The sequence below is a fragment of the Capricornis sumatraensis genome, chromosome 2, assembly GCF_032405125.1.
Source record: "Capricornis sumatraensis isolate serow.1 chromosome 2, serow.2, whole genome shotgun sequence".
NCBI lineage: Eukaryota > Metazoa > Chordata > Mammalia > Artiodactyla > Bovidae > Capricornis > Capricornis sumatraensis.
Genome location: NC_091070.1, coordinates 55,316,698 through 55,339,148, shown reverse-complemented (window position 1 = coordinate 55,339,148; position 22,451 = coordinate 55,316,698). Strand labels below are relative to the sequence as shown.

At 42.3% G+C, this 22,451-nt stretch overlaps 1 protein-coding gene across 1 annotated transcript in view; it reads right to left on the bottom strand.

Annotated features, from left to right (window-relative positions):
• The window catches only part of TLN2 (talin 2), a 208,630-nt gene that overhangs the window by 122,907 nt on the left and 63,272 nt on the right, over window positions 1-22,451 (bottom strand). Inside the window, exons 19-25 of the mRNA XM_068964068.1 lie at window positions 21,928-22,094; window positions 18,353-18,481; window positions 17,032-17,145; window positions 14,909-15,022; window positions 12,070-12,204; window positions 9,295-9,423; window positions 7,065-7,167 (exon numbers count right to left, since the gene is read on the bottom strand). Coding sequence (XP_068820169.1) covers window positions 7,065-7,167; window positions 9,295-9,423; window positions 12,070-12,204; window positions 14,909-15,022; window positions 17,032-17,145; window positions 18,353-18,481; window positions 21,928-22,094 — 891 coding nt within the window. The remainder of the gene's footprint in view (window positions 1-7,064; window positions 7,168-9,294; window positions 9,424-12,069; window positions 12,205-14,908; window positions 15,023-17,031; window positions 17,146-18,352; window positions 18,482-21,927; window positions 22,095-22,451) is intronic.

The window sequence follows — 22,451 nt, the reverse complement described above, 5'->3', positions numbered from 1 at the left end:
TTAATCAGTATCAGATGATACAACTTGTAAAGCAGTCGTTCCTTCAGTAAAAATCCATTTCATCATCTACAGAAAATTTGGCACGATTTCAGGAACGTGCAGAAATTCTTGAAACTACATCTCTATTATGCCTTACGCTTTTAAAAATTTACATCCACTTCTCCTTCTCCTTAGATAGATGTGAGTTGTAATAATCCTTAAGACCCCTATCAAGTGGCAGTTCTGCTGTAGTACCTTCCTTTAGCCTCTCACGAAGACAGAATCGCTCATTTTCACTGTTGTAGGCGCTGTATCACGCTCTGCTGTAATTCTTTCTGTGCTCTTGTTATGCTTTTCTTTCCAAAGTAATAAATATACACAGGTTTTTAAAAAACCAAAGAGGCAGAATAACTTATTGCAGATGAATCCTCCCCTCCTGAGAGACAACTAGAAACACTGGGAAAAAATATATGAAACATCTGTTTGAAGACAATGGAGAGATACCAAGGAGCCGAGGTAAAGAAAGCCAAGATCCTGAAGAGAAAGCAAGCACATAGAAGTGAGTACAATGTTGCTTTTCCCTCAAGGCATTTTCTAATTTGTAAACTGCTGCCCAGAAGCTGAGAGGCTGAGCAAAACCTTCTGCAATGGGGTGGGGTTGGGATGTTAAAAACATAGTTCTGATTTCAACTGTCAGAATGGCGCTCATAAACACCACAGGTGTTTGGACAGGTGGCACAAAGGGCTACATCATGGAAAGTAAATTGGAAATAGACTTTACAATATCCAGTCAGTTTAGATCCACTCATACTATGGTGATCTGCTCATTTCTAAACCACCTGCTAAAATAAAAGAATAATCCTCTGTATCAAAGGAAGCACAATCTAGAACCTCAAATTATCTCTACAATGAAAATACCAATGATTAGCATTAAGTTTTTAAAATATCAGAAACATCAGGAGATAAGATCAGTAATTGAAAACAGAGGAAAAAAACCCCAAAACAGACAACAAGATACCCATAGTTGATCTTGACATTGGATCCTCAAGGCTGGGACTTTGGAACTTCCCTGATGGTCCATCCAGTGGTTAAGACTGTGCTTTCAATGCAGGGAGCATGGGTTTGATCCCTGGTCAAGGAACTAAAACCTTACATGCTGCATGACAAGGCAGAAAAAAAATTTTTTTTTTAAATTTTTACCTGGGTTTTAGGTAAATGTGAAAAGTATGTTGAAGAAGTTAGATGACAAGATAGAGAATTTCTGCAGAAAAGGGGGAAGTATAAGAAAGCTATCAAAAGACTAATATAAAATATGACATTAAAAAGTATAAAATATGACATTAAAAATTAAAAACAACAGAAGGTTTAAAGATAGAATAGACACAAATAAACAGAGGAATAGTGAGCTGCAGATTAAAAAAAGCCCACAGAATAAAGCAGGAAGAAAAATTATGCCCAACATAGAAAAAAAGCATAGGAGACACATATAGTGAAAATGTCCAATATAGGGGGTAACTGGAATCTACAAAGAGGAGAGAAAAAATCGGATGGAAGCAATATTAGAAGGTACAGTGGTTGAGTTTTTTAAAACTGACCTAAGAAAATGAATCTCATCCTCAAGGAGTACTAAAACCCAAGGCAGGATAAGTAGGCAAAACAGCACACAGCAAAACTCTTCTGGGCACAGTGGTTGAAAATCAGACTGAGAAAATTCAAAAATTCAAAAAAAATTTGAGAAAATTCAAGTAGCAGAGGGAAAACTAAACCCATATTACCTGTAGAAGAGTAAAGTGACAGCTAACTTCACAGCAGAAACAAAGGAAGCCAGAAAGCAAAGGAATAACATCTTCAAAAGCTAGAAGAAAACAACTGCCAACCTAAAATTTTATAGTACATAAAATTATCCACCCAAAATAAAGGTTACACAAAGGCGTTTTTAGGCAAACAACAACTGAAAGAATTAGTCAGAGCAGACCCGCACTAAAGGAAATAATGCAGGGAGTTCTTTGGGCAGAAAGGAAATAAATAATCCCAGGTGGAGGCACACTGTGATCCGGGAGGAATGAACAACAATGGAAAGGTCAATACGGACGAGCACTTAATTATTCAGTTCAGTTCAGCTCAGTCGCTCAGTCGTGTCCGACTCTTTGCGACCCCATGAATCAAAGCACGCCAGGCCTCCCTGTCCATCACCAACTCCCGGAGTTCACTTAAACTCACGTCCGTCCAGTCAGTGATGCCATCCAGCCATCTCATCCTCTGTCGTCCCCTTCTCCTGCCCCCAATCCCTCCCAGCATCAGTCTTTTCCAATGAGTCAACCCTTCGCATGAGGTGGCCAAAGTACTGGAGTTTCAGCTTCAACATCAGTCCTTCCAAAGAACACCCAGGACTGATCTCCTTTAGGATTGACTGGTTTGATCTCCTTGCAGTCCAAGGGACTCTCAAGAGTCTTCTCCAACACCACAGTTCAAAAGCATCAATTTTTTGATGCTCAGCCTTCTTCACAGTCCAACTCTCACATCCATACATGACCACAGGAAAAACCATAGCCTTGACTAGACGGACCTTTGTTGGCAAAGTAATGTCTCTGCTTTCGAATATGCTATCTAGGTTGATCATAACTTTCCTTCCAAGGAGTAAGTGTCTTTTAATTTCATGGCTGCAGTCACCATCTGCAGTGATTCTGGAGCCCGAAAAAATAAAGTCTGACACTGTTTCCACTCTTTCCCCATCTATTTCCCATGAACTTAATTATTACTATGATGCAACTTTGAGTCTGTTTTGAGGAGGTTAAATATATATAGAATTAAAACACTTGACAAGGAACGAGCTGGAAGAGAGATAAAGTGTTAAGTGTCCCAAGATTCTTGCACTGTCCAGGAAGAGGTAGACATACTAACCTATATTATACTTTGAAAAAATTGTTAGAGAATAGGCAATGAGGACTTTCCTGGTGGGCCAAGTGGTTAAGAATCTACCTGCCAATACAGGGGACATGGGCTTGATCCCTGGTCCAGGAAGATCCCACAAGTCAGGGAGCAACTAAGCCTGTGGGCCACAACCTTTCTCTGCAACCAGAGAAGCCACCACTATGAGAAGTCTGCAAGAGTAGTGCCTGCTCACTGCAATTAGAGAAAGCCCACGTGCAGCAACAAAGACCCAGCACAGCCGCAAAAGAAACAAAATAGGCAATGAAAGTACAAAAAACAAATCAAGGGTAACCGATTTTAAAAAGCACTTATAAATCTGAAAGAAGGCAAGAAAGGAGAGAAGAAAGGGTAGGTAGGACATATAGAAAAGAACTAGTAAGATGACAAATTCAAACCTTGATATATCAGTAATTACATTGTATGTAAGGAGACCGAATACTCTAACTGAAACGAAAATACTGTCACAGCAACAAACAACTTCTCCCCCCATAAAAGGACAACTGCATGATATACACGGGACTCACATTAAATACGAACATAGAGAAAAACTGAAAGTAAAAAGGGAGAAGACTGATGATGCATACTATAACGAAAACCAAAATATCTATGCAAAAAACTATAAAACAATACTGAGAGAAAGGAAACCTAAATAAATGTAGAGACACGCTGTATTTGTAGATTGGAAGTTCGGTAATATAAAAATGCCAATTATCTCCAGATTCAGGAAACCAAAATCAAAATCAGACCAAAAAAAAAAAAAGAAAACTAAAAATGTTTTTATCGGTGGGAAGGCACAAATTGATAGGCTGCATCTAAAACAGAGTGGATATAAAGGGTCAAGGAAGTCAGGACTAACTTGAGGAAGAACAGTAAGGTCAGGGCACTCATGTTATTGGATACACTTAGTATAAAACTGCAGTGATTAGGAAAGTGTGGTTCTAAGGTAGGAACAGACAGTTAAAGCAATGAAAAAGAAGCAAAGTTTAGCAACTGATTCACACACATTGATTCACTTAATTTATAATGAAGTGGCCTTCAAGACCATTGGGGAAAGGAAGTGCATGGATGCCCTAGTACAAAAACAACTCCACTAGGACCCCGTTTGCCACATATAAAACTCATTCCAGGTGGATCAGTTCTAAATATCGCAAGTCCATCACAAACGAACAGGTTCCATCCTAAGAGCACATTCATTAAGCCCAAATTGTAAGTCCAACAAAAATAGCCTACTTACCCAACTGACACAATCAGCTATTCAGTACTGTAATTGGTTTAGAATACTTTACACACAAAGAATGCATAAAAACACACACATACGAATATTTTAAGTCTTACAGTACAGTACCTAGAAAAGTACAGTAGTACGGTAAAACAGCTGGCATACAGGGCCTGGCATCAAGTGAACAGGCAAGAAGAGTTCCTGACTGGACGAGGGGGAAGGGGTGGGAGAGGGTAGAGCTGAAGGACTGTCAGCAACAGGGGATGGAGGGCAAGCTGCAATCTCACTCATGCCTGATGCGGATGGAATGCATACGTGCATCTTTCAAAGTCCACAGCCTGAAGGTCATAAACAGGGGACTTAATACATGGAAACTGAAACAAAGCTTCTAGACTATAACAGCGAAGAATCTCTTCATGACTTGGAAAAGCAACATTGTTAAATGGGACACAAAAAGCACTAACCATAAAGAAGTACAAATTGGACTATATTAAAGTTTAAGTTTTGTTTATCAGGAAATACCTTTAAGACAGAGAAAATGCAAGCCACAATATACATGACAACTAATTCCTGCAAATATATAAGGAAAAGACAGAAAACCAATAGTTTTAAAAAAAGCACAAAAGACATGAAGAGATGCTTCACAAAGAAGGTATCCAAATGGTTGATAAACTGAAAATATCCTCAACCACACTGCTTCTCAGGGGCACACAAACTAAAAACCGTAATGTGATTCCACTACACACTGAACAGAAAAGCTAAAATTGACTGAACAGAGTGGGGACCAGGATGTAGAACAAGTAGAACTCTCAGGCACTGCAGGAAGGAGTGTAGCTGAGTAGCTGCACAGCTTTGTCTTTTGTTAAAGTTGCTAAGCCGTGTCCAACTCTTTTGTGACTCCACGGACTGCAGGCCACTAGGTTCCTCTGTCCATGGGATTTTCCAGGCAAGAACACAGCCTCAGTTCAGTTCAGTTGCTCAGTCGTGTCCGACTCTTTGCAACCTCATGAACTGCAGCATGCCAGGCCTCCCTGTCCAACACCAACTCCCGGAGTCTACACAAACCCATGTCCATTGAGTCAGTGATGCCATCCAACCATCTCATCCTCTGTCATCCCCTTCTCCTTCTGCCCCCAATCCTTCCCAGCATCAGGGTCTTTTCAAATGAGTCCACTCTTTGCATCAGGTGGCCAAAACATTGGAGTTTCAGCTTCAACATCAGTCCTTCCAATGAATACCCAGGACTGATCTCCTTTAGGATGGACTGGTTGGATCTCCTTGCAGTCCAAGGGACTCTCAAGAGTCTTCTCCAACAATACAGTTCAAAAGCATCAATTCTTCAGTGCTCAGCTTTCTTCACAGTTCAACTCTCACATCCATACATGACCAAAGGAAAAACCATAGCCTTGACTAGATGGACCTTTGTTGGCAAAGGAATGTCTCTGCTTTTCAATATGCTATCTAGGTTGGTTATAACTTTCCTTCCAAGGAATAAGCGTCTTTTAATTTCATGGCTGCAATCACCATCTGCAGCAATCTTGGAGCCCCCCAAAATAAAGTCAGCCACTATTTCCCCATCAATTTGCCATGAAGTGATGGGACCAGATGCCATGATCTTCGTTTTCTGAATGTTGAGCTTTAAGCCAACTTTTTCACTCCCCTCTTTCACTTTCATCAAGAGGCTCTTTAGCTCTTCTTCACTTTCTGCCATAAGGGTGGTGTCATCTGCATATCTGAGGTTATTGATATTTCTCCCGGCAATCTTGATTCCAGCTTGTGCTTCTTCCAGCCCAGCGCTTCTCATGATGTACTCTGCATAGAAGTTAAATAAGCAGGGTGACAATATACAGCCTTGACGTACTCCTTTTCCTGTTTGGAACCAGTCTGTTGTTCCACATCCAGTTCTAACTGTTGCTTCCTAACCTGCATACAGGTTTTTCAAGAGGCAGGTCAGGTGGTCTGGTATTCCCATCTCTTCAAGAATTTTCCAGTTTATTGTGATCCACACAGTCAAAGGCTTTGGCATAGTCAATAAAGCAGAAATAGATGTTTTTCTGGAACTCTCTTGCTTTTTCGATGATCCAGCAGATGTTGGCAATTTGATCTCTGGTTCCTCTGCCTTTTCTAAAACCAGCTTGGACATCTGGAAGTTCACGGTTCATGTATTGCTGAAGCCTGGCTTGGAGAATTTTGAGCATTACTTTACTAGCATGTAAGATGAATGCAGTTGTGTGGTAGTTTGAGCATTCTTTGGCATTGCCTTTCTTTGGGATTGGAATGAAAACTGACCTTTTCCAGTCCTGTGCCCGCTGATGAGTTTTCCAAATTTGCTGCCATATTGAGTGCAGCACTTTCACAGCATCATCTTTCAGGATTTGAAACAGCTCAACTGGAATTCCATCATCTCCACTAGCTTTGTTCATAGTGATGCTTCCTAAGGCCCACTTGACTTCACATTCCAGGATGTCTGGCTCTAGGTGAGTGATCACACCATCGTGATTATCTGGGTCGTGAAGATCTTTTTTGTACAGTTCTTCTGTGTATTCTTGCGACCTCTTCTTAGTATCTTCTGCTTCTGTTAGGTCCATACCATTTCTGTCCTTTATTGAGCCCATCTTTGCATGAAATGTTCCCTGGTATCTCTAAGTCTCTTGAAGAGATCTCTAGTCTTTCCCATTCTATTGTTTTCCTCTATTTCTCCCAGCAATTACCCTGGGATGCCAAAAATCACAAATATTGATAGTTTTGGGGATCATATTTGATTAGTTTTTGTATGCTTAGCATCAAGCCCAGTAACAAGCATGCGGAATGTGCTTGAGAAATGTATGTTGAACTGCTGAAATAAAAACATCAGGTTCATTGTCAAATCAATGAACTCCTCCCACCAGCCCGTGGTCTGTACCTGGCCTCAGGGCATCATGAAGGCGAGTCTCACCTGTGTAGTGCTCATTGCCTTGAGCAGCACAGGTCAGGAGCTGCGCCATGGAGGAGCCTACTGCTTTAGATGTACTTCCCAGGTCCTGAGCACATTTTTCCAGCTGTAAGAATATGCAATGGGGAGAAGAACTTAGAAGAACTGAATCATCCACAAATGTCTTAGTCCCCAAATAATGCAAATCAAACTGGGCTTCAACTCTTTCCCATCTGATATACCAATGGCCCTATGAAGAAGTAGGGTGATAGAGGGGAAAGAACCCAGGCTTCAGGGTAAACAAATCTGAGTTCACACCCTGCCCCCTGCTTCCCTCCTCTACTTGCTACCTGTGATAGGTTTGGGTAATTCACTGAACCTCTCCAAGTCTCTGTGTCCTGAGATTATAGTATCTAGCTCAAAGGTTTTCGGAGAATTAATGTAGGTACTCAACAAATGGTAGCGATTAGTATTATGCCTTTAGAAGCTAATTCAGAAAGTCTGCAACAAATCCTTAGTGAGAATTAATTATGCCTTGGCAGGAAGTGGGCAGACATCCAGCTGTTCCACCTTCCTGGCACGTGGGACCATTACCATTGTTCAATTTGATCATAATACTTTTATGGAATTCTAACCCAAAGGAAATGCAATAGAAATAGAGGCTTGGAGTGGTAAATGAGATTATGAAAACGGGCAAAGTGCTTGCTTCCCATGACGAGCACGTCATCTTGCTTTGTCAACAGAATAAATAATTCAGAGAATAAAGTCAATAGAGGCCTAGGATATGAGTAATTGTTTGATTACTAGATGAGGACAACATTTTGGAAGAGAACTTTTGGGTGATCAGGAAGTGCATGCCATTTTAACTACAAAACATCTTTTCTAAGAGGCATTTTCTTCAAGTGAAAAACAGAGCCTGGTCCATTACAGGCAACCATATAATACAGTACACACAACAATTTCTTAAAAAATTACATGATGTTTCTTGCATTCTAACTAACCAGTTGTTTTATGTAAAGGCAGAATGGGCTTCTTGGAGCACAGAACTTTGCAAAGGGTCACCTGGACCACAGTGCAAAACCGCTGGCCCAGGAGCCAATCCTGACCTCATCATTAGCTGGGGCACTTTAGGTAAGTGCCTTAACCTCTCTGAGCCCGAGTTGCCTAGTTTTTACAGTGAAGGGTAGCTTGCCTTGATTATTTTCTGTGTGCTTCCTATGTACCAGGCATTGTTCAACGATAAATTAGTCTCTTTATATTCTTAACGTTTTTAGTTCATCCAAAAAATGGCACTAGTTAAAAGTTCTCAGTGTAAAATATCAAGGACATTGTTAGGGAGTCCTGTAGATCTGGGTTCAAACCATGATTGTGATGCTAATGCCAGGTAGCATGAAGAAGAACAGTGACCAACATACACCTCTGTTTTCTCAGCTGTAAAATGGGATGAACAACACTTGTTAATTAAGTTACTGTCAGGATAAACTAGATGGATTGTGTATGTTTACACTGCTTAACAGGTGCTTAATAAATGAAGGTATCTTATCAGCAATGTTCAAGAGTAAGGGAAAGGAGGTATCTATATACAAACGAGGACAATTGCTAAAACTGTAGCCAAGAAAACCCCGGCACAGGCATTAGGAGATAGAACGTGATTAAGTTAGACTTCTGGTGCCATCATTCCATTTGCTGTTGTGGGTTTATTACAGCAAAGTGCTTTGTCACTGCCTATTATATTATGGAAAAAAAAATTTTTTTTTTAATATGACTGGTGAAAATAATTTGCATTTATCTTTATAACTTAACTGCCACCCATTTCACAGATAAAATACTTTGAACACAGAGATCAGGACTTGCCCACAACTGGTGGATGATACATTCTGAACCAAGAAAGCCAGAACTTCTATGTGTAAACATAGTTCATTCAGCTGCACTGGGCATTCTTTTCAGAAAAAGGCACAGGATTAGAACCCTGGCCTCAACCACCAGCAGGTATTGTTTATGGAAAAGAGGGGTGAATATTAACAGATGCCTGGTCATCCCAGTCACACCCTAGGGGAGCACACACAGACCCATCACCAGAGACCCCTTGGAGCCATCTCTACCCTAACACAGTTCTAGAGACATGGGGCCATCTTGGGCTTTGCATTAACAAAGCTTGAAATGTAGGCGCACTGACCTGGAACTTCTAAAAATGCCTTGATGTATCCTAATAGAAGGTGAAGCCCTACCCCTGGCAGCCACTGACATCTCCTACCGTCTCCCCGGGGAGTGGCTTCAGCTGACTCTCCACAGCCGCCATCTTGGCGTCCTGCAGTTCACTCTTCAGGGTCTGCACGGTGCTCAGTGCTGAATCGATTTCCATGGGACCACAGGCTTCATGGGCCTGTCAACAGAGATGGAAATATGTACACGAAGGTCTGCTTACATGAATGCTTTTCTGGATATAACCAATGACTCTCCTAATTTACCAAGAGCAAGCAAAGGTAACTAGCATTTCCTAAGAGAACAAAATCATGCTCAGTTAAGACTTCAGTCCTAAGTTCCCTAAATAATCAATTGTGTGTGCTTCATAACAGGATATACTTAAAGTCTCCTTGAAGCTGTTTATATCTGCAATACACTGCCTCTCAGACTAAGAGCATCCTTACTCACTGTGTCTGGGTTCTAGACATGGGGCAGCCAGCACAGTATGAGTGCACACAGAAACTTGGGAAGCATGTGGGAGCTGAATGAACAAACCAACAAACGAGCCCAGGACTCTAGGGACAAGTCTATACCAAAATTCAGTTCAGTCCAGTCACTCAGTTATGTCCGACTCTGCAACATGGACTGCAGCATGCTAGGCTTCCCTATCTATCATCAGTTCTCCGAGTTTGCTCAAACCATGTCCATTGAGTCGGTGACGTCATCCAACCATCTCATCCTCTGTCATCCCCTTCTCCTCCTGCCCTCAATCTTTCCCAGCATCAGGGTCTTTTCCCATGAGTCAGTTCTTCACATCAGGTGGCCAAAGTATTGGAGTTTCAGCTTCAGCGTCAGTCCTTCCAAGGAATATTCAGGACTGACATCCTTTAGGATTGACTGGTTTGATCTCCTAGCAGTCCAAGGGACTCTCAAGAGTCGATTCTTTTTCAAATCTCTAGGTTGTAAACCATTACCTTTTCATACTGAAGGTTATGAAAGATGCTTTTCCTTAGTAAAAACTTTCAAGAAAACTACTTTATTCTGTGATCTTTTAGAAACACTAGTCTCCAAATGCTTTAATCACATCCCCCCAACATGCTTATTAATAAATTATACACATACAAATATATTAAAAACAGGTAAATCTTAGCATCTTTCATTTTTAGATAATAGTAACAGCAGCAGCAGTACACACTATTTGATTGATTTCTATGGTGAGTATTACTAGGTGAGGACGCTGAGACATCGAGAGGTTAATTAACTTGCCAGGTTACAAAATTAGTCGATAGCAAAGCCAGAATTTGAATATTTAGATTCAAATTCTTTTTTTTTTTAAAAATTATCTATTTGGCTGAGCTGGGTCTTAGAACTTTGCTGTGGCCTATGGGATCTTTAGTTGCCACATATGAGACCAGTTCCCTGACCAGGGATCGAACCCAGGCCCCCTGTGTTGGGAGCAGTCTTAACCACTGGACCATCAGGGAAGTCCCAGAGCCTATACACTTAACCCTCACACTATATATAAAATAATTAGAAGCTCTCACAAAATCTTCATGAACCCAGTGTACAATCTTGCTTGAGTCCCACTTTGGGGCTCACAGCTCCAAAGCAGTTGTTGGAGGGGGGTGTGTCACGGTCACTGAGGAAATTTGTTAAAATGCAGATGTTTGGGCTCTATAACCTGAGATTCTGACTTGGGTACTCAAGGGCAAGGGCCAGGAACCTGTATTTTAAGTGCTTCCATGTGATTCCAGTGCAGATGGCTTCGGGACCTCTATTTGAGAAACAGGGTTCAAAATAACCTTTTTATTAGATATAATCTAAATCTCTAGATTATATCTTTCCTTAGGTGATATAGTACACTGTTTATATTATAAATTCAAATCAGCTTTAAATCTTCTTCCCTTAGTCATGTATGAGGCTGCTTGCTTCTACAAAGGGATTGTTACAGTAAGGAACAATGAATTCATGCCAGAACTTCATGCTAATACCATATCAAACAGAATGGTAAGGAGGGTCTTTGGTAATGAATAAGTTCCAGAGACAGAAACTCCTCAATCCCTGCTGCTGCAGCTAAGTCGCTTCAGTTGTGTCCGACTCTGTGCAACCCCATAGACGGCAGCCTGCCAGGCTTCCCCCTCCCTGGGATTCTCCAGGCAAGAACACTGGAGTGGGTTGCCATTTCCTTCTCCAATGCATGAAAGTGAAAGTGAAGTCGCTCAGTCATGTCCGACTCTTTGCGACCCCATGGACTGCAGCCTACCAGGCTCCTCCGTCCATGGGATTTTCCAGGCAAGAGTGCTGGAGTGGGATGCCATTGCCTCAATCCCTAATTCTGTTCTATTAAGAATCCTGGTAAGGTGAATGTTCCCATTTAAGACATGGAAACCTTTCAGGACAAAGGGAATGCAAATGATCCTCCAGATTAGACCCACCACCTACATAATTTGTTACTAAGTTCACAAGATAGTATCTGAATGATGGGATCACTTACTTTGCCCACAGTCTACCTGCATCAAGAAACAGATGACCAGTCTCCTCTCAGATTGTGAGAAATAGGTCATTGCTAGTCCCAGCGTAAGGGAGGAGGGGGGCGTATGTAAACTAGCATAGTTTAACCAAAGTCATCTGTAACCAGAAGGTGACAACTAAATCGAGGAGACAGTTAAGAGTGGTAGAAGCCAGTCCACACGAGCATATTTAATGGTCAAGCAAATGAAACAATTTCACCAAGAAACATGCCCAGCAATGTTCTGGCCCCAAGGAACACCCAGGTCACAACAGGTAGTAAGGAGTTAAAAGCTCCACTTCCGGCAAGCTAACTGCATGACAGGGGTGCACTTGCCTTCTGTGAGGCGGTACGCAGCTCTGCCAAGCTGGTGGCGAGGTTCTTGGCACACTGGCTCAGTTGCATGGCCGCAGCCTGGTCGCTGACGGTGGGCACTGCAGCTTTGGCAGAGGATACCATCTTGCTTCCAGGCTGTAGAGAGAAAAACAGAAAGTCAGACAACTCCTGGGCAGCAAGAGTCAGAGAAGAGAGACCCGGAGAGCAAGGCCCCCGTATCAGTCACAACTCACTTTGGCCTAAAACAATGAATATTAAAACTATCTAGTTTCTTACCACATTTGCCACCCCAAATCAGATACTCTAGGGCAGGACATTCTAGGAATGTTTGAAACAAAAAGTATGTGTCTTTGTGGGTAGAGTGGGGAGTAAAATTAAAATTGGGATGGTGGCTTGAAATTCTTATTTTAAAAAGATTTGAAAGAGAGTTCTTTTTTTTGAAGGAGATTTCTTGTTAAAGATATTGTGTTTCTTGGAATAGCTCTTGAATCTGTGTCTCAACTATATCTAATAGACTATTCAGAAAAATACAGGGATGTAATATGAAACAAATGACCTCTCACACCTCAGAATCCAGGAAAATTTCACCATGTGTGGGTGCTGTGTGCATGCACATATATTTTCCAAAATAAGATTATACTACTTATTCTGTTTTTCAATCTTGTTCCACATATTCTATTTTTTGATAGCTGTTATAACACTCCAGTGTATACGTCTGTTATGACTTTTCAATCCTATATTGAGTATGTTTTCATATTTTCAAATATAATAAACAATAATGTGATAAACACTTCTGTAGCTAAAATTTTGTACACATTCATTTTTTAAAAAAATAAATTCTATGAAATAAAGTTATCAGAGCAAAGAGTATACATAATTTTAAGGGTTTTGATATGTATGCTACACAACTGCTCTTAGCACAGCTATAACAATTTAAATGCCAGGTCATAAATATCAACAACATAGGAATATTATTAATATTTAAAGAATTCAAGGATTTATATGAAAAATTAGCATGAATATACAAAAAGCATAAAGAGACAAGTTTACATGATAAAAACAAATAACTGAAACAAGACCAATATTAAACACTGTGAAAACCACAGAAAGGCAAAATCAAACAAGAAAGCTTTACCAAGCAAATTGGTAAAGACTTTTTAATGACTGCTTTCCCAACTTGCAAGAGATGTATTAAAACGTGTGCTCCATACACTGCTAGCTGTACATTCAGATTCATTCATCCCTCTGGAAAGGCTCTTTTATCACGCATAGGAAGAAAGTTTAAAATGCAAACTTGAAAAAAAGTTTGAAACTTGTGGTCTGTTGATTCCATTTCTATTTATTTCTGACTCTGAACTTATTCTTGTAAAAGTCTGATGCACAGCAAGATTAGAAGAACAAAAGAAACAGGAAAACAAGTGTAGGGGCTGGCAGAGTAAGCCTGGAACACATCCACACTGTACTATTCTAAGACCCCACAATCCTGCTGACCGTGGGGCAAACACGACTGACTACAGGCCCGCTAACCACCTACAGCAGAAGACATAAACAACTTGTCTAAGCCATAATTCTCGATATCCCAAGATAAAAATAAGCTGCTTTCAATCTGAGTTCTAGTAACTTACTCTGAGGAGACAATTTAGGAGGGGCACAAAGATTTGAGCACACATTAAGTCTTTTTTTTATCATATCACAGGTTGTTTATGATGGCAACTAACTGTAAACAACCTGTATGCCCAATGACAGGAGAACAGATAACCACTGAGTATAGGAGATGAGAGACTATGAATCAAAATCATCAAGGTTCTTAATATAAATGTTAACATGAAAAGCACAGTTAATACACAGTGAATCCCAAGAGAATGCATACATACATAAATATGTTTACGTATGAAGTTAAAATGTGAGGAAGCACAAGCTTTTCATGTTCTATGCCTGCATGGCAGCGCTAAGGCACTTTAACCAAACACATGTATCAGTGGGTCCTGTAAGCAGAGATCTGAATAGACAGGGATGAGGAAGAAACATATCAAACCAAATGGACTGTTTACGGGGTCCAAGTCGGCAAAGTGCTGAGAGATGTGAAAACAAGAAGTACAAAGGGAGTGTTCCCACAACTTAAGAGTCGTATTTTTTTGAATTTTTAAAAAAAGTGAACCTAGCCTCATTTAAGAAAGACCAACAATACTTACTAATTCTACAACTGTCACAGAAAGCATGACACCTTTGGAGAGGATGTACTCACTGATTCTTGTTTGCCTGGCTAAGAATAGCGGCAGGAGATATTCCGGAAACTCGTTATAGTGTTAGTCATTCAGTCGTGTCCGACTCTGTGACTCCATGGACTGTAGCCCACCAGACTCCTCTGTCCATGGAATTCTCCAGGCAATAATACTAGAGCAGGTGGTCATTCCCTTCTCCAGGGGACCTTTCTGACCCAGAGATCGAAGCGATTGAACTGGGGTCTCCTGCATTGCAGGCAGATTCTTTACCATCTGAGCCACCAGGAAACCTCAATGAATAATGGCATGACATATTCCAGAAACTAGCAAACCTAAAGCAATACAGAGTACTAGGCTGTTCTCAAAAAGTGGAACTGGTTACACGTGTTCCCTCAGAGAAGAGCAATATAGATAGAAACATGGCAATTTCCCTATACGTCGGCATCTTGCTTTGCCAAGCTCCATCTCCCTCTCCAGGTCTGCTTACTATGAACACTTTGCTCTTGCTCTAGAATCTGTGAAGTCCTCTCCTAAAGGATAAAGGGAACCCCCTGCCCAGTGTGGGGTGGCGTGGGTTGTGGTCCTGGGGAAGAGCAGGCCGAATGCTGCTGCAGTACCTGGAGGAAGTTCTGGCTGGAGATGATGAGAGCCAGCTGGGCGCTCAGGTCTTCTGCTTGAGCTTGGCTCCCTCTGACCCCCTGGACCAGCTGAGGAATGTGATCGGCCACCGCCTGCAGGAAGCAAGGAAGATGAAAACTGAGCACATCCGGGATGGTGAATTACCAAAACAGCGTGTGGGGGCAAATGCCCCAAGTGATAATGCTCTGTAGGTGTGCCTTCACTCCTGAGGGGATGCCTGGTCCAGACCCTGCATTCACGCAGCAGCTGTAGCCAGCAGGGTCCCTGCCAACACTGAGTCCCAACACAGTACCTGTGGGCAGGCTCCTCCTGCACACACCCTACCCTGTGGTCCTCCAGGTCCCAACACACCCAGGACAAGGCGATCCTCTGTAACTTGGCCTGAAAACAATTTCCCCAGTAGCACCTCACACCATCCTGACTCCTGAGGATTGAAAACCCTAGAATTAAAGAATCTCTCCAATTTATAGGTAAATTAGAGATTTATTCAGTCCCATGATCAGAAGAAAGTGAGAGAAATACTCAGCTAACAGTATACTTGAGCATGTCAATTTCTGACTATGTGGTTATACTTTCTGTCCATCAGCTTTCATGTCACCACGGTTCCTCTTCCTCTGCTCTCATTTCTCAAATGGGGAAACCCACTGCCCAGGGCAGGGAAGGGAGTACAGCATCCTGCGGTGAGAGCACTTGAAAGAGACCACGTCCACCGTGCAGAGGAGGTGACGGCCTTTCACTCCGAGTTCTCCCACATGCCCCTCTGTGCCCACGCCCCATCTGCCTAACCAGGCCCTCAGAGCTCATGGCACAGAGGCCAGCACTCTCAGGAAGGGCCCAAGAGCAGCCCACCCTGGTGACATGCTCTTTTCAGGAGTCCATTCAGGCAAGAATCTAAAAACAAAAACAAACTTCGAGGAGACTTTCCATGGATCCTCTCCAGGAATCTGGTCCACTTTCCTTTCTGCATGGCATCCTGATAGGCAGCAATGGTCTCATCCCCTGACAGGGATACCCACAGGCTGAGTATGTTCAGTTTCCTCATAAAATGTAGAGGTGAGGGGTTTCATACTATTTACCTGGACACAAGTGGCATGTGCTCTCTGAGGAGGGAAATGCCGTTTTGCTCTCCCTACTGGCGGCTGATGCCAGGCCCCGATAGGAAACCATCTCCCTCCACAGCAGGTGCCTGACTCTCAGAAAAAGCCCTCCTTGACATGCACAGCCCCAAGGTCAGGGTCCTCCTGTATTGCTGAGGCTTTTCTACCAGAGAAAACTTGCTCGCTAATGAGGGGCTGGGCTCAGAGACCCGGGATTCGGGACTTAAAGGGTCCCGGGTGGTCTCCCTGCAGAAGTAAAGCCATTTCTAAAGCAGAGGCAACAACACCCCTCATACATGCAGCATTTCAGAGGGGAGTTGAGCAAGGAGAGAGAGGGCTCCTAAATCTAACATGTCCCTATACCCAGGTCCCACGGAGGACTGCAAACACTTGCGGGAGACTTCAGTGAGAAACGGTGCCAAGATGTGGGCAACAGCTATGCAATGACAGTGTGTATCTGGCACTGCTCAGGGCTCTCCTGGGAGTCAACTGTGCGCCCTCAGGGAAGGCGGCAGCGGCGTGCTGCACCCTCGGCCACACTGCGGCTTCAGCATGGAATCAGGGCCTGGTCTCAGAAGATCGATCAGGTAAGCAGAGTAAGCCCCAGAGCACAGCAGCACTGAGACCAGGAAGGATGAATAAATCCAAGACTGAAGGAACATGCCACTGTTCAAAGGGAGAGAGGCACTTGGGAAATTGATGCTTCATTACTGCTTCAGAGCCCGAAAATGGCCTCATCATCGACTGTCCTTGATTCGTGCTCACAAAAAGGAGGAAACAATGCTGGTAAAAACATTGTGCTTTCCTTCCAAGTACAGGCCATCCACTTAATAGACAAAAGCCAGATGTGTGTATGTGCGTGTACACCTGAAACATGGGAGCCAGAACAAACTGGATTAGGGGCCTGGATGATCGGTCTTAACTGAATTAGCTGGGCACCACGTGCTCTAATGCTATCAGGGTATCCTTCAGCAGACCTGGCTCTCCGGTGGCCAGAGCCTCACCTTGCAGCTCTGCACCAGCTGCTGCTGGGCCGCAGGGTTCTTGTTGGACACGGCTGCGTTCTGGGAGGCAGCGATGGTCTGTGTGGCTGCAGCAGCAGCCTGCTTGGCTGCAACCTGGGCGGGGGAGGGGGGCGGGATAGAGAGAGGAGGTGAGCCAGGGTTCTTGTGTGCAAACACACACACACATACACACTGACATACATTCTCTCCACTAAAGGGGGGCAACGGACAGCTATAAGAAAGGGAGCGCCAGGCACAGACTCCACCCTTTCAGCACCAATGACATCCTAACCTAGCTGAGTCCTGATGTCTTCCTTTGGTTTATGTTGCCTGGGACAAATGAAAAAGAGAGGCTGGCTTGAGTGTCCAAGTTCTGGTGTTCATCTGTCTTTCTACAAAAGCCAAGGGACAAGTCCTAAGACCATATGGAACTGATAAGCAGCACCAAGCCTAAATGTTTTAGGAAAAAGGCCTCTCTCTCACATGAGGCATGGGGTGCTTTCTGGGTCAAGTGCCAGGCACACACACTGGTGCTCCTGACTTGCCTGGGTTCAGAAGGGCCCAGGCCTTTCGGGGCCTGGCACACTTAATCATGTCGGCTCTCCAGTCTCCTTCCGTGGACACAGAGGCTAGTTGTTTTCCGGAACCCAGAAAACTACACATGTTGGGATTCCTCACCAGACAGGCAAGTTCTGGCCTCAAATCCCCCCAGATTGTATTCTAAGAGTCTCCTGTGTACATTTGTGAGATTCATTTTCTAAAGAATTTGTACCTATTACTTTTGTCCCAAGAATAAATGAGCATTCTGAAAAATGACAAAAGTATTTATTAGTCCCTTTCATACCTCTTTATTCCCATCTCCAGTCTTCATAAGTGATTACTTTCTATTGGAAGTCCTGAAAGAACATTCCCTCCAACAAAATATTTACATTTTAGCTACATTTTTACACTTTTTTTCTGAACATGTACATCCCTTAATGCCAGGGGAAAACATAAAAACCCCAAAATCATGGTTCCTCCTGAAAGAAAATTTGAATTTTATTCAAGACTGTTAAACTTTGAAAAGGTCTTGGCTTTGTGCAAACATGACCTGAAGCAGTTTTTCAAACTGCGTCAATGGATCTAAACCCCTGGACCTAAACGTATAGTGGCCCTCAACCAGCTGTTCAAGCTGCTCATGGCATCTAATACTTTAAACTGTGTCATCCGGATTGATCTAGCTTCCTTTGGATGGGCACTGCCTTATGAATTCGATTGTTCTTTCAACAGACTCTCTGCAAATCTAAAGTCTAGCAAACCAGGCTCTTTACTCCTTACTGACCTCCAGTCGGTTGACGATTTTTTTCTTAATAGCATTCTGGGCCGCAGCATTGGTTGCCACCCGGAGACCTTCGGCAGCTTCTCTCAGCCTTTGCTGCTGGTCCTCGTTCTCAGGGTTGGCTGCAGCCCCCTGCCAAGGTGAAAGCAAAGATTCCAGGAGGTCCAGGGGGCAATGTGCCAAAGACACTGAATTTATGCCTTCAATTTTACTTTTTCCTAGGAGTACAAGATATCTCGGAATGCTCCGAGCAGTATCTTTATGACAAAGATGTTTCCTCTCAATAAAAAAATATTTACCAGGGGATGGGATGTTTCAACAATGCATAGCTAAACAGGAGAAATCCAATGGTAACGCTTAAGATCATAGTCTTCGTCATCCATATCAATTACCTTGTGGTCAGAAACCCACGGTTTAAAACATGTTAAGTCCTTCCTGCTCACATCTCTTGGGAAGAACTATATTTTAATTAGAGTGACAGACACATATCCTTGCTGAAAGATTGTCCTGTCCTGCTGCACTGGCGAATGAGAATGGGCTAAGATTACAGTATAACACAGGGGCCCAGGTTGGGGGGAGGAGGGAGAGGAATGCCATTCAAAGTTCTATGAGGCAATGTTGTTCAAGAAAGACCATATCTAGAAATTACATTTCTAGAGAGCCTGAGTTGGCAAATGTGTTCAAGTAGAATTGGTACCCAATTGTACTAAAGTAACAAGACAAAATGATGCTACTATCCAGGCATGGAAAGGGGAGGGTTCCATGCACTGCGGATGGCCACGCTTCCCTTGTGTAAGCCCGTGGCTCTTTTATCATGTTGCTGTAGAAGTCCAAGTGGATTTTACTTAGATAAGTAGGTAGAAGAGACAGGCTAAAGATAATGTAGGGAGGAGATAATTTTACTGCATGATGAGTGAGTGTATAAGTCTTAGTCACTCAGTCATGTCCGACTCTTTGTGACCCCACAGACTATATAGCCTGCTAGGCTTCTCTGTCAATGGAATTCTCCAAATAAGAATACTGGAGTGGGTAGCCATTCTTTTCTCCAAGGGATCTTCCTGGCCCAGGGACTGAACCCTGGTCTCCTGCATTGCAGGCAGATTCTTTACCATCTGAGCCACCAGAGAAGCCCCAAATCAACAAAAATGTAAAGCTTATCCAGTCTTCTACCTTCACCGGCAATAAAAGCATCAATCAAGATTCTTTGCACAGGGCCTGGATGTTTTGTGACCAGCACTGGATGTATATAGATGAACGAGTTTCTTTCCATGAACATTTTCAGGCTATAATAATTGCTTGCAAGGCAGAAAGAAACATACCACTTACTGAAAATCAATTTTTTGAACGTCTCCATTTCCCATATGGCCACCTAGCCAAGTTTACCAATTTGCAAAAATTGACTTCTCTGAACTATGGTATTTATGAGAAGCCATAGGAATTCACACTGAGTGGAACAGATCTAACACCCATGGCAGAGTTGTACTGGCAATCTTCTTGGATGGAATCTCCCATTCTTTCAAACTTAAAACCACTTTTACTAGTCTTGATTTTGTGTTTCTAGCAACTAAAAAATTGAATCTTTGCACTTCACATGTGAAAGGATTGTTAGGGCTCCTTTTGCATTCTTTTGCTTTTATGAGAGTCATTTTTTCTGGTCACTGGGTATTTTTTATCAATGCCTCCAGTGTTAACTTTGTGTTCCAGCAGCAGGAAAGCACCATTTCTATACTTTATACTGACGTGCATGCCTGGATCCTCCCTTAGCAATGTCTTTTATGATGAACATATATTAGATATGGGGTACTAATTTTGGCCTGCAATCTTACTTAATGATTGTTTATATTTTTTTCTTCACATTAAATATATATATTCTTTGTAAGTCTAACTACCATATATTCTTTATCTTGCAACAAAATTCAGCAATTAAAATATTGCCATGATGACTTTTAACTAAAAGATTAAAATAACTTGGAAAAACACTCAACTTGTCCCATTTAATATAAATAATCCAAAATAACAAATACATTGGTAAGCTGGTATATGCAGTGAATGGGTCTGGGGACCACTATACATCTAGGAACAAATGTGCACATTGGTCGGCTTAGTCCTGGTTATGTGATAATAGGCTTAACTTTGCTCTTAGCTCTAATTTTCTCATCTGTAAAATAAAGGACGGGCTAGACTTTTCACTCTGGAGGAGAGCATGGCAACCCACTCCAATATTCTTGTCTGGAGAATTCCATGGACAGAGGAGCCCGGCGGGCTACAATCCCTAGGGATGCAAAGAGTTGAACATGACTGAAGCAACTCAGCATGCAGACTTATCACTAAAGTTCTTTCCAGCCTAGCAAGTAATTTTTGTGAACATGAGGGTTTGTTTGAAATGGCTTTGTTTAAACTCAGAAAGAAGGGGGGGGGGGAAGGAAACAAAACTAGTAACAACCTTAAAAAAAAAAAAAAAAACTTACTATAATCCAAAGGTCTAATGTGTATTTTTGCTAAAAGCCATGGTTAGAAGCAGAGCTTCTTGGCAGAAAGAGGGATCAGAGCAGAGGAAGGAAGTTCAGACTCTGCCCCTCCCTGGGATTCTCTTCAGTCCTACCCAGGATATATCTCCAAGGACTCTCAGCCCCTCAGGCAATATAACGGTGAGTTAGACAAGGAGGAAGGCCTACCGGATATCACTGCATGGCACAGACACTGGAAATGAATGAAATTCACATACTTGGTTGAGATACCCTACTGTTCTGTTAGAAGCCAAGGAGACAGGCTAAGCTGTGGGGGATGTATAACGAACCTGAAAATACATAGAAATACATTCAACATGTTACCCTGGGGATATGTTGTTGAAGGTGGTTTCTATTTTCTTATTCATATATACACATGAATTTTATAAGGTATAAAATTATATAAGGTAATTACATATAAAATTATATATAAGGTAATTTGCTGAATTTTGCCTTTATATAGATATATTCTTTTTCAGATTCTTTCCCCATACAGGTTTTTATAAAATATTGAGTACAGAGTTCCCTGTGCTATACAGTTAGTTCTTGTTGTATAGAACTTGTAGTTCTATCTTGTGTATAATAGCATGTATATATGAACCCCAAATTCCTAATTCATCTCTCCCCCACATCCCCTTTGGTAACCACAAGTTGGTCACTTATGCAAAATCTTGAAAGAAGTTTAGCTGAGAAGTCAAATGGAGGGTAAAGTGACATTAAGGCTACAGGAAGAAAACAGGTCAAAATGAATTTACTGTTGAAAATCTCAACTTTAAATTAGTCATCATTTTCAATAAAGTCAATGGCAGTGACTCAAAGGAAAGAACACATGCTAAGCAGGGATTCTGCCATCTATGGCTGAGTCAGCACCATCGCCCTGAAGAGTTTCATTCACGTGTTCCATGACTTCCCTGTTTCCCACTTGAAGAAAGGTTAAACATTACAAAGCCACATAGACTTTAAACAAATAAAAACACGCATTCCGCTACCCACTCTCTATCCTGAAGGTAACTTTCAGATTTTTACTTTCAATAACGTTCACTTTTCAAGTGAATAAATCCAATGTACTACCTTTGCAGCCTCCACCATGCGAGCTGTGGAGTCAGCCAAGAGTTTAGCTGCTGCCAGGAGCTTCTTGGAATTCTCCATGTCGATTTCAGCTTCCGCGTCTGACCTCATGGCGTTGACGAGGTCTGAGGTGGCCTGGGCCAGGACCCGGGCCTGGCGTACCATTTCACCTAGAGGGTGGGACAGAGGATGCAGTCTGTGTGTCTGCCTCTTAAAGCTCAGGGGAAACCTCAGGGGCCAGTACATTCTCGCCTCTGTTCCTCTGGCAAAATGGACAAAGAGAAATGAGCCTCCATGCTCCATTCGAAGCAATGAAGCCAAGTCAGACCCAGAACCAAAAACATTCCCTGTGGCTGCCAGGCCTGTCTACCCCAAAGGCATCCAAGTTCAGTCTCTAACTGTGCAGGATAAAGATGACATAAGTAACCTAAGAGGAACTTTTTATAAAGAGAAGGCAGGGAACAAGATTATGTGGATTTATTATGTGCATTTATGCTTAGTAAATACTTATATAAAAAATACTATTT